The sequence below is a fragment of the Taurulus bubalis genome (assembly GCF_910589615.1).
Source record: "Taurulus bubalis genome assembly, chromosome: 18".
Lineage (NCBI taxonomy): Eukaryota > Metazoa > Chordata > Actinopteri > Perciformes > Cottidae > Taurulus > Taurulus bubalis.
In genome coordinates this window covers 12,380,587-12,393,436 of record NC_136606.1, presented here as the reverse complement: position 1 = coordinate 12,393,436, position 12,850 = coordinate 12,380,587, and the positions used below count along the sequence as shown (strand labels likewise).

The window sequence follows — 12,850 nt, the reverse complement described above, 5'->3', positions numbered from 1 at the left end:
AGCATTAGACTCTAACACTGCAGTGCTGAAGCTGATTAAAATAGGATGCATAATATTTTACATCAGGTTTTTTTTTCCCACTTCGTAACCGAACCACTAAATAATCTGTCCAAACACTTTAGACTTTGATTACTCTAATTATAAAGAGCCAGTGACCTTTAGATATTTAGGTTCTTCTAGCTGTGGTTTGTGGCTTGGTTTTGGTCGATTTTATTAGCTTCTTTAATAACTCATAATGTTCCTCTGATGGGAGATTATATCTCACTCTTTGCATCCCGCTGCAGCGTGCTCTAGTCTACTCTCTCCTTCTTCTCTCTTCACTTCCTTCCCCGATGTCTCTTTTGTCCTCTACCTCAAGTGCCAAGAAAGTCTGTGAGGTTGAAGTAATGGCTGACTTCACTTACCAGCCAGAACTATCAACTGCTGCACACACCACCAGAACCCATGGGAATACAACACCATGCACGCACACACACACACACACACACACACACACACACACACACACACACACACACACGAACACGAACAGGCACACGAACACGAACAAGCACATGCACACACTGAACACAGCCATCCATCTTAACCCAACTAACAGAGCACAGATGCTCTAAGGACAAGCAGGACAAAGTCACGGCACATGCCAAAACAGCCCCAACACTTGCAGCCTTACACTTCAGTCTCACATCAAAAGACTCAACATTGTGAGACGTTACCAAAAGTCTCTCGTAAACATATTCACAAAATAACACGTACAGACAGAGCCATGAAATAAGCAGGTAATTGGATCGAGAAGGAAGGAGGGAAACAGAGAGCATCGTGATGAGAGAGACAGAGAGAGAAAGAAAACAGAACAAAAGCAGGCGTTTGATTTTGCACATCTCATCAGATCTGTTCCACTTCAGTGTTGGGACCACAAAGACAACAGAGGCTGTCAGACAGCTGGGCGATCAGATTCTCTATTTCTGGGACACAGAGACTGTGTTTGGTACAGCGCGCATGCACACTCTGAGCACAGCGACGTCTCCTCCATCACCTCACAGTCTGCTGATTGTGAGATGGGATTAGCTGCTAGAATAGTGATGGGAGAAATAAAGCGAGAGAGACATTAAAGAATAGAGAGATGCGCAGAAAGAAATGTATATAACTATCAATAATATGCAGTCAACATGTGTTGTGTTTTTTTCTATTAACAAACTCCTTACTTAACTCTGTACTTGGGACTACAAATTCAAATTATATGTACATCTGCTCACAAGGATGCCATTGATTAGGGACCCAATATCCAATAGTCATTGTTCCTTCAGTAACTGTAACCTGAAAAGGGTGTATGTATGTGTATGTATATATGTATGTATATATGTATGTGTATGTATATATGTATATATATATATATATATATATATATATATATATATATATATATATATATATATATATATATGTGTGTGAACAACCCCTAAAGTAATGGAATATGTTTGTGATTTGCTACAAATGTTGATGCTTTAGCTATTTAGTTTCTTCCACATTAGGCACTTTGTTGAGAAGCAGTTCCATTATTTTCCCATTCGTCTCCCTCAGACGATCTCTTTGAGCAAAGGCGTATCATTTCCAACACATACAACACATTTAACTGAGTTGACCCGAGCCGAGTCTAACACACCAAAACAGTGCCATCGATATGGATCTATAGTGGTAGATATAAGACCTGACAATGGTCCGTTAGAGAGCTGAAACAAGGAATTGATTGGTCAATCAATAGAAAATGACAGACTATTTTTATAATGAATTAATCATTTTAAGTAACATGCCATACTTCTAGTTTCTCTGGAGTGTTTATTTGCAGCTTTTTCGTTTTCATATTATTGCAAACGTGGAATTCACAGATTTTTTTTGGCAAACAAAACAAGCAATTTGTTTTTTTGTGTTCTGACAAATTGTGACTGGCATTTTTTTACATTTTATAGAGCATACGCTTAATCAAATAATCAATCGTAAAAATAATTGTTAGTTGCAGCCGGGATAGACCTGCCTAGCACTTATAGCAGGTACAGCAGGTATAGTCTCACAATCAAAGTGAGATGTATTCCTGTATAACTGACAAAAGAAAGGCATGTTTGAATGTCAGCGACCAACTACAACAAAACTAATGTCAAATTAATTGCGTTTTGTTTGTTGTAGCTGTCGTAGTCAATATGTCAGGTCCAGGGTCACGAGAGCTAATGTGTTTGTTGCCAAGGGTAAATTTACTAAAGTGGTATTGATCATGCAGCACAGGGATGATTCAGTGATTCACCACATGCTGCATTCAGCACATGCTGCTGTAACGGCTGCAGACTGTAACTCTATGCTGTGTGAGAAGGTAAATATACATCAGTGCTTAACAGCATAGGAATGTAGCGTTAAGATCAACCCTGTCTCCTAAAAATTACGTTCCCTCAGAACTAATAAGCATTCTCAATTACGTTTAATCAGAAACGTATCTCCTCCGTGATTATGTTTGTGTTTGACGTATTACAAATACGTTGATTATGGAAGTGGGCATGTCTTTAACCCTAGAACACTAATGTTAAAAATAGTAACACCATCACTAATGCCGGATATATATATATATATATATATATATATATATATATATATATATATATATATATATATATATGTATGTATATATATATATATATATATATATATGTGTATATATATGTGTATATATATGTGTATATATATGTATATATATATATATATATGTGTATATATATGTGTATATATGTATATATATATGTGTATATATGTGTATATATATGTATATATATATATGTGTATGTGTATGTGTATGTATATATATATATATATAAAATGTACCTGATAAAATATACTTTTCATCCAAATATATTTAAATACAACAATACATGGCAAATTGAAGTGCTCCTCTTTTATTTTACCCCATAGAACGAAAAACAGGTAGACCCTAAAAAAAGGCTTACAATCGGGTGAAAAATCAGGGAATCGTCAATAAAACATGATTCATATATATATAAATAATGGAGATATGAACTTGTTCTTTGGTCCACCCGTTCCTGGGACATGTGAGCCTTGTCCGGTGAAGGAAAATTCTCCCTGCAATGGTAATGTCCACCCATATTTTTACTGTCTATGACTAACGTCATGTGAAAATCACGTGCCTGTTGAAAAAAACAGGGATTGGAGCCGAGAGACACGCCTACCTTCAATAACGTCTGTGAGCAGCCTGAAGCTACACAAGGACCCACGTAACTCAGACAAAAGTAACACAATGAAAATAACGTAACCATAATCGCTCGGTTGAAAATCACCCGACATTAGTGTTCTAGGGTTGTGTGTGTGTGTGTGTGTGTGTGTGTGTGTGTGTGTGTGTGTGTGTGTGTGTGTGTGTGTGTGTGTGTGTGTGTGTGTGTGTGTGTGTGTGTGTGTGTTGGTGGCTGGGTTGATGTATGGCTCTGTCCTCCCTGGGTCTCTGCATCCCAGTGGAAGAGACGGGGGACATGAGTCATGCCCCAGGGCAGCAGGCACGCTCCCAACCCGGTCCTCATTGCCACAAATCGTATGTGTGTGAGCGTGTCTATCGCAGGGAATACATTTAGAGCCAAAGGCAGAGAGAGACCAAGAAAAATAGTGACACTGTGAAAGTGCTATTAGAGACAGATGATTGTCGCCCTGAGGGCTGCTTGTAAAGGACATGTACATCAGTACCACACCGAAATTCAGATTTTTCTCTTATTTTATTTTTTTGTGCTGCTGGTTCTGTTAACTCTGCCCACTAATTTCACACGTTGCTGCCAGTAGGTGCTGCCAATTATTTTACACAGGCTAAGTCATGCCGACATTCCCAGGTGTAGTGGCTTTATTCTCAGACACTTTGAGGCATAATGGCTATTATTTTCATTCAGAATTTATTCAAATTCCCCTTTTTTTATCTGCTTTTATTATGGGCCTACTCTTTCGCTTAAAACATACATTGACCCTCAAGGAGAATCATGACCCTTTTCAGCAGGGCAAAATGTGAACCAACTACCTTTTTTGTCCCTTTTTGTGCCTTATCACATGACAAATCTGGTTCAATGGATATTTGTCCAAAAAGAAATAGTGTGTGTGTTTGTGTTTTGATGTATAAACATATTTATATATACAATATATGAAGTGGATAGTCAGCACATAGTTACTAAAGGACCATAGTCACAGTTTTCTCCTATTTTAACTAATTATTTCCCAAAAAAAAGATCAGCAGGACAGCCCTTCATTCAATTATTAATCAACCGATGTCACTTTACACGTTGATGAGGGTGTTTGATTGAAACATCAGTACATTAATTAATAATTTCATTGGGCTGTTAATGGGGTTGGAGATTTATTTTTTTGAAAAGTCCGCTTGCACATTGTAGAATCCATTGATTCTGTATTAAGTACAAATCATTTATACTTCTTGCTACTGAACGGTTGCCAAAGCATGCCATGAGGAAGTGCTATCAGTGGTTCAATGCCTTTGTGCTGTGACCTTTGGGAGGAGCCACCAGATTGACTAACTGATTAAAGCGCTGATGAGCCCTGATGTTAGATGAGGCTGATACCACAGAGTAGTTTTCTATCTCCAGACTGCATGTTCTCTGTAATCTCAGTGTGCCTTTACCTTGAGATGGACGTACCTGTGTGTGGTCACTGCTTTGTATGAGAGGGAGGGTGGTATGACGTCATCCACCCTGACTATCACCACTAGTTGTACTTAATACTGGTGAGTCCTGATCCGTGCCAGCATGGCTCCGGGATCCAGGTTTTCTCCAGCTGCTGTATCGGAGTGGGGGTGGGACTGCAGTGCAGTGAGCGAGAGAGAGATACAGAGCGAGAGAGAGAGAGAGAGAGACAGACAGACAGAGAGAGAGAGGGACAGACAGAGAGAGACATCAACGTGGTACCGTGTCAAGAGATCCACAGAGCACATTGAAGAAGAACGAGCGCTAGAAGAGAAGAGGAAGCTGTTTTTGCCTCACAAACTGTGTACAGACACACACTCCAGATAGGTAACTATGTGTGCGTGTGCGTATGTGTGTGTGTGTGTGTGTGTGTGTGTGTGTGTGTGTGTGTGTGTATACCTGTGTCTCTTCATTTGTATGTGTTCCTGTATTATGCATGAGAGTGCCACGGTCTGAGTAATTCATCGTTTCAGTGACTCTAAATGTGTATTCAATTTGCTGCTAAACATGATTTCCCCAGAGATGGACATTATGCCAAATGTGTGATGTTTTATCATTTTAAAGGGAATCCACCCCCTGATGTAATTGGATTGAAGGCAAATGTCACAGAAAGGCTCAGTTTTGTCTGTGATGCTCGTCAGCACAACCCGACATCCTGGTGGAGGAGGAAGCTAGAGGTGGCGTTGAATACACCTGTGTGTTTGCATCTGTGTGTTCAGTCGGGCGTTGCAGCCACCAGGTGTATTTTCCATATCCTAAACTAACACATACCTCTTCTTCAGCTCTCATTTCCCTTCTCATCCGTTCCTCTCCACCTCCACAAACCCCTCACATGATCTCTTCACATGTCTGTATTCACTGCAGTTCGTCACCATTTCGTTTTAATGACATTCATACCAACAGTTTAGAGAGGACGAAGAAAAGTTCTGCTCAGTTTGTAGTTTTTGGCTTTATTATCAAACTATATAAGCATAAACAACGTTTACACCAAGAAAAGGCACAATAAGACGCATTACATAAATAGATGACGATAAAATAAGAGCATTGACAGCATCTGTCTGTTTTATCTCTTCACAACTGTAGGTCACTATTTCTCACTCATTTTTGATTGTTCAAGCTAATCTTTCCTTGTATATTTCTCTTTGATCAATTCATTTCTACAGCTTTTTAATTTTTTTATGAATTCCTATCAGCCCCTCTCTCTCTCTCTCTCTCTCTCTTCATATGTTTGTGCATGCATGTGTGCATTACTGTATGTTAAATATTAGTTTTGGTTTAACTGAGGGTGTGGTGGGTGGATTCTCATTAATATACATTTGATGTGTCTGAAACGCATCATACTTTCATTAACCCCCTCCTCCTCCTCTTCTTTTTCCGTCTCTCACCTCTACATCAGCTTCCATTTGTAGCCATGGCAACTGTGTTTGATCTCCTCTACCCTGCCCCTCCATTTGAGCGCCCTTCTTGTCACCCCCATTTCTTTCCCACTCCATTTTTTTTCACAAACTCAGCCCGACACAGACACGCAACATGAGACACTCTTATCTCTCTTCTCCTCTCCTCCTCCTCTTCCTCTTCCTCCCATGGCTCTCACCTTTCCCCTCACCGCCAGCCTTTTTTGGAGAGGCAGCCACACCCTCCCTCTCTCCTAGTGCAGGTTTTGCCATCCTCCCTTCTTATTTTGTCCAGCCCCCCCCCAAAAAAAAACACAACCCCATTGTCCTCACTCCAGCCCTGTCGTCACAGCTTTATGTGCTGCCTCACCTTTTGAATTATTCATGTGATGTCACTGGCCGCCCTGATGACATACAATCAGAAGGTGCAATCCCCTGATCAACATGCTGACCTTGTTGCTGTTGTGATTGCGCGTGTGTGTGTGTGTGTGTGTGTGTGTGTGTGTGTGTGTGTGTGTGTGTGTGTGTGTGTGTGTGTGTTGCGGTAGATGTGTGAGGAGTCACATTATGGAATGTGGTGACCACAGTCGTAGGACATAGTTCTACGACTGTGGTCTATTCTAAACATGATTAGTGTGTGTGGCGCTTTAGGTTTGAGTGTGTACTTGTTTTATTGATCAGTCTGGAAAACCCTGTTAGAAGACACCAAGGCGAGCCGGGTAAAGGATTACAAGCCTTAAGATCAGTGCGTGGGGGCTGGCTCTGGGAAGTTGATAATACTTGTAATGTATTGTGAAGATCTGGGGATCGACAAAAACCATTGTGTAAGACCTAAATTACTGTATAAAGCTCTGTTGGCAAGAACTTAACATTGAAAGGTTATAATCGTAATTATGTCGTTGAGACTGCGTGAGAGAAGTGTTGCTCTTTGGTAATTTTATAGGCCACTGTTTGCGATTTGATTTAAATAGCTATTCACTTCTTTTCTTCCTGTGTGCATATACTATTTCATAAGAGCTGAACCAACACCTGAACTGAACAATAGTGGAATAGTGGATTGTAATACAGATGTAATTGTGTCCACCTCTTGTTCCTCCATTAGTACTAGATGGATGCCATTAAAACCAACGAAGCTTCTTATCAGTGACAGCACAGCCCCCAGTTCATGTTAAATTTGAGATGTTTATGGGCAACATTATGTCATTTAAAATGAAAACATGCTGCTTTCTAGGGAACAACTGCTCGTGAAACCACTGGCCACAAAAAAACCTGAAACAAGGGAAGCTTTTCGGCTATTTACTCCCCAGCATTGTATGCTAAGCAGCCTGGTATACTCCCAACAGAGAGCCTATTAGTATTCACACGCAGGCCTCTGCAGCGATCAACACATGTTCAGGCATACGGGAGAGAGAGGACTTGTATTCATATTCATATTCTGTATTTATTATCAGTATTCTGCTCACTGCGCTGACTGTAAGGCACTTCTTTCCCAAGTGTGTCTGTGTCTCTCCACCTATTCTGCACACCCACGCATACAGATTCAGATTCATAAGCACTCTCACGCACACACCATCCACACCGATGTATACGTTCGTCTGTGTTCCTGCAGAGAAGGGCTGACATATCAGACGGGAGATGCTGAGCCACAGTTCAGAGCACACTTCACCTACTAGCAGCATTAGCACCAAATCCAACTGTATGAAACTGTAGAGCCCGTTTCAAAGGATTGTGTCAACACACAGATAAAGTATACGGTGCATATTGGTCAGATGATGAATATGTAGGAAACTCAGATAGTCCTGAGCTCTATTCCTGGCAGCACAATCAATAGTGTACAAACACACACACACGGCAATACACACATACTTGTATTAGACCAATCAAAATGGAATAAAGAGAGAAAATTACATTATAAGCCATATCCAGATACACAGAACCTCATTTATTGGCATGACACGATTCAATAAATAAACACACACACACACACACACACACACACACACACACACACACACACACACACACACACACACACACACACACACACACACACACACACACACACAGACAGACAGACAGAGCAGTACTCTTGTTAGTCATCCCTTGTTCATTTTTTGCTGCAGGATTGTCCAAACAGCAGTTCCCTCTGGGTGTGGCTCAGTCGTGTAGCAGCAGAGCAGTCGTGCATGTGAACACTATAACTTACGGTAGCTCTGTCTGCACACACAGCCGGGGTTCCTGTGATGGAATGAGACATTTTGCAGCTCTGCGAAAAGTGTTGAAGACAGTTTGGCTGTTTTGAAATCAGTCCAGGTTTGTGCTGGAGTGTAGGAGTGTGTCTGAGGATGTTTTTATGCAGCGTCTAAGTCTGAACCGAACTGTAGGTGTTGGAGAGATTGTGTGTGTGTGTGTGTCTGCGTCAGAGAGAGAGAGAGAGAGAGAGAGAGAGAGAGAGAGAGAGAGAGAGAGAGAGAATCGTCTGTTGTATTTATTAAAGATATAAGAAGCATTTTAGATTACCGTTATGACCGTTAATGTGAGCCTAGAAAAGCACTGAATGGTCTTAATGATGTCTTGAGAATCCGCTCTGTGAAAACTAACAAATCCCCAGTCAATACTTTTCAGTCAATGTTGGTCAACACTGGAAAATATGCAACCTATTTAACCTCCAAACAGCCCGTGTAATCCACAGATTGAACAAGGATAAAGCACTGGCTGGATGGAGCTCAGTGGGCCAGCTGGTCAGTGTGTGAAGTCATTTTCTTTGAAAAATAAAGAGAGATGAAGGTCAAAGGAGAGAGAGAGAGAGAAACAGACTGTGGCACAGACAGATTGCTGCATTTGAACAGGCACATATGAATTTGTCTGGAGCGCCACAACAATACCGTCTAAATGACATTTTCGAAGGCTAATCTTGTTTTCCTGTGTGCCATGAAGACTGAAACTGGCACTGATGCTTTCTGCTTAAGATACATATCTTATACATATCCACATCCTTTGCTCCCAAGGCAGAATAGGATAATGCATTTAGAGACAGAGAGAGACAGACTGTTAGAGTGAAGGGGGTGTTAATCCATTATTCATCCTCTTAATTTAACAATAAAGGTGAATGTCCCTGTTCCTCCTCCTCCTCTATCTGCACTCTCTTCCCTTCTCATTTGCGTAGATTTATGTGTTTTGGAAAATCAGTGCTGATGCGTTCTCTTTAAAAGTGGCTGTGGTCAATGCTTGAGATCCCTGGTTTCTCCTTGCGCTCTCTCCCTCTCTCTCTCTATTTCTGTCTGTCTCTCTCTCCCCACCCTCTTTCATTATCGATCAAATTCATGGGCATGGTCCCACATAAGTTAACATCACATTGTACTGCTTTGACAGTAACAGAAACAAGTTTGTATCTGTGTCTCTGTGCAGAAACTGGACCCATAGACCCAGTCCTCATCGAGCGTTACAACACCCCAGGCTTTATCGGGTGTTTTTCGCGGGTACAGTTCAACGGCGTCGCTCCCCTCAAGTCTGCACTGAGAACCGTCGCCCAGGCCACACCGCCAGCCGGTCAGCCAGACAGACAACCCGCCTCCGCCTCGCCGGTGTCTTACCAGGGCAAACTGGTGGAGTCCAACTGTGGGTCGTCACCTCTCACCATCCCACCAATGTCTGCTGCGACAGATCCCTGGCATCTGGACAACACGGGTGAGGACTACACCAAACACCCTGAAGATGTCTCCAACTGTACCTCTAACATGGACACGCATCCATATGTGCAGACACACAGACCTCAGCACTCTAAGGTGGCTTTCAGTGTTTAGTATTACACTGTTATTAATCTGGATGCAACCGTATTCCTCAGGCTTGGTGCTAACTGTGCCTTTGGGAACGTTGAGATATCTGAGATGGATCCAGTCCGTTGATCCAAACTCACAGTCAGCTCTCAGACATCCTTCCACAGAAAGGATTGGTGTTTGTTTATCTTTAAGATTTCTAGAGATAGTTCTAATCCATTATTCATCCCGCCCTCTCTCGCTCCGTATTGAACATTGTCTGTCTTCTCATTGATTTTTTTAAAAGTTATTTTCTTTTCTTTTTCACTTCTGTTCTTCCTTTTCACATTTTAATATTATTGATTCTCTCTGCTCGCCGCTCCTATCCACTGTCTGTAATTTTTTCAGAAACAATGAATTCTTGACATTATTACCAAACACATTCACGAAGCTGCCGGACTATAATGAGCGTGATTGCTCTCCTCCTCTCTGTTGCTTGCCGTTTTCACCTCTTTTCCCACCTCAGCCTCCTCTTCTCCATCTTACTCATGCGCTTTACCACCCTGGAGAACGATGCAGCAGAAATAGCTGACAGCTCATTGCTGGGTGAAGCTGATTGTGTGAGTGTACATGCAGGTTGCTGTGTGCAATAAGGCTTGATTATACACGTCTCCCGCTCTGTCCGTGCTTTTACACGGGTTTGTGCGTGTTCCTAAATGGACAAATTAAAGAAATTGTAATTGTAGAGCTCGACAATACCTCAGTCTCCTTTTACTTCTTCCTTTCATCACTATATCCACCCTCCTCCACTCGTTTGCACTGCACTTCTATCCATTCAGGGATAATCCCAGCAATTAGATAATTGTTGCTGACATAGAATCCCAGCAGACAGGCAAAAGCAGCAGTTGTTATTAACCTCTCTCCGTCATGGATCTTTTATAAAATACATGAAACAGCAATGTATTCAATAAACTGTTCTTGTCATCCCCTAACGATGCTTAGCACTCGTGTATTCATCCATTTGACGGTCTGATGTATGTACGCAGTGACGCTGGAGCCACGATCGTACAAACTGAGCACTGTGGGGTTTTTTGCTTCAGGGTTGAAAAGCAAGACTTTGTTGTTATAAATCTGGACAAATTATGCATGATATAATTAAATGTGTTTATTTTACTGCTGAAAAAAGACCAAAGGACTGTGACATGTTAGTATGTTCCTGACCTTGAAATCCACTTCCGCCATCTGTTTGGTATTTTAATGCCCACAAATTGGTCTAGCGAAGCTTTTCAAGTTAGTTATATTGCTAAAATTAATTAATTTATTTGAGTCTTTATGTGTGTTTGTGTAGGCTTTAATTGTTCCTTCTTCTTGCTGTGCTCAGATGCAGAGTTCCCCTTCAATGAGGAGAGAGTGATTCCTGATGGAGTCAACAGGGACTCTGCTATCATTGGAGGTAAAGAATGTCATTTCTGAAAGCAGTCTTTTTCAGATTTTACCTGAGCCTCAGGTGCCAAATTCAAATTTAGTCTAAATAAAAAAAATACTCAGTTTACTATCATATTTGACTGATCCTCACATTTGACAAGTTCAAACCAAGGTATGTTTGGAGGTTTTGGTCATATCAAAAATAAACGGTCTCAAATCATTGCTCAGTCGTTTTTTTTGTCAATTGACCAATCAATTCATCAACTTATTGTTTTCTGCTATATTCCACATTAGTCGGTTGTTCAAAGCTAAGTAGTAGCAGTGATTGATAATGCAACTGATTGCTTTTTCCTCTGCAGGGATCATCGCGGTTGTGATCTTCACCATCTTATGTACTCTGGTGTTCCTGATCCGCTACATGTTCCGTCACAAAGGCACCTACCACACCAACGAGGCCAAGAGCAGCGGGGAGTCCACCGGAGAATCGGCGGACACGGCCATCATCGGCACCGACAACCCAGAAACCATCGACGAGTCAAAGAAGGAGTGGTTCATCTAACGGCCAAAAGCGGGACTTTGAGAGAGAACGTGATGCGTCAGACCACCGGGTACCACAGAGATGGAGGAGGTTGAATTCAATGACCAATCACAGGAGAAATGGAGGAAAGAAGGAATTAGCCGGACAATGATCTCCCAGAGAGGCGGGAATGTGGGAGAGGCGTGTACAGAAATATTTTTCGTTTATTCGTTTTGTTTTTTTATATATTCAGAGTATTAGAAAGAGAAGAGGGACGGTTGTGCAGCAGAGCACTGCTCTCAGAGACTGTACATGTATAAACTAACTGGCTTGTCCTTCTTTGTATCGTGCTTGGGAGTTTTCAGGAGTCCTTTGAATACTGTATATGACAAATAATTATACTTACTGGGTCGTGTGATAGCACAGATTTATTTCCAGTCTCTGTTGCATTTTGATTTTATTTTTTAACAAAAATCTTATATCAAAAATGATCAAATCAACATGCCAAACCCTTTTTTTCTTTACTTATCAGGCTGTGGTTGCACCAGTCTGTCAGCGCTCATATCCGTCGCGTGACATGCCACTTATATTGTGGTAATATAGAGTTGAATATGGATGCCAAAACTCAGTTTGTAAATATAATATTTTGTGTTTTTAGTTTTTTTTTCTCTCGAAAGATTTATTTAGAGTCCAGTACATAAATACTAATGAGAAATGTCAGATCTATATTACAATAATATCATATGTCTGTCCATTACATTATCTATGTATTAAATATAGAGTTTTATGTTTAAATCTTATGACATTCGATTGTATGGGACATTCCTTTCTGAGGAAGAGCAGAGAGGGGTTTCTCAGAGCATGATGGGAAATCATGACTCTCCATGGTTGGTCTAGCTCAGCATGGCAGCTTTCTTTTCATTTTGAACGGGTCAAACCGTGAGCCTTTACTCATTCAGACTTCTTCAGTAGTCCGTTTGTTTTTTGCCAAACACTTGAGTCTTACGTCAGTTACCGATTGGCTCAGATATT

General features: G+C 41.2%; 1 protein-coding gene across 1 annotated transcript in view; it reads left to right on the top strand.

Moving 5' to 3' along the window:
- Window positions 1-11,860, top strand: part of cntnap2a (contactin associated protein 2a) — a gene marked incomplete at both ends in the record, with an annotated part of 347,422 nt that extends 335,562 nt beyond the window's left edge. The window contains 3 exons of the mRNA XM_079234339.1: window positions 9,530-9,808; window positions 11,258-11,329; window positions 11,661-11,860. Of these exons, the coding sequence (XP_079090465.1) occupies window positions 9,530-9,808; window positions 11,258-11,329; window positions 11,661-11,860 (551 nt within the window). The remainder of the gene's footprint in view (window positions 1-9,529; window positions 9,809-11,257; window positions 11,330-11,660) is intronic.
- Window positions 11,861-12,850: the final 990 nt, after the last annotated feature.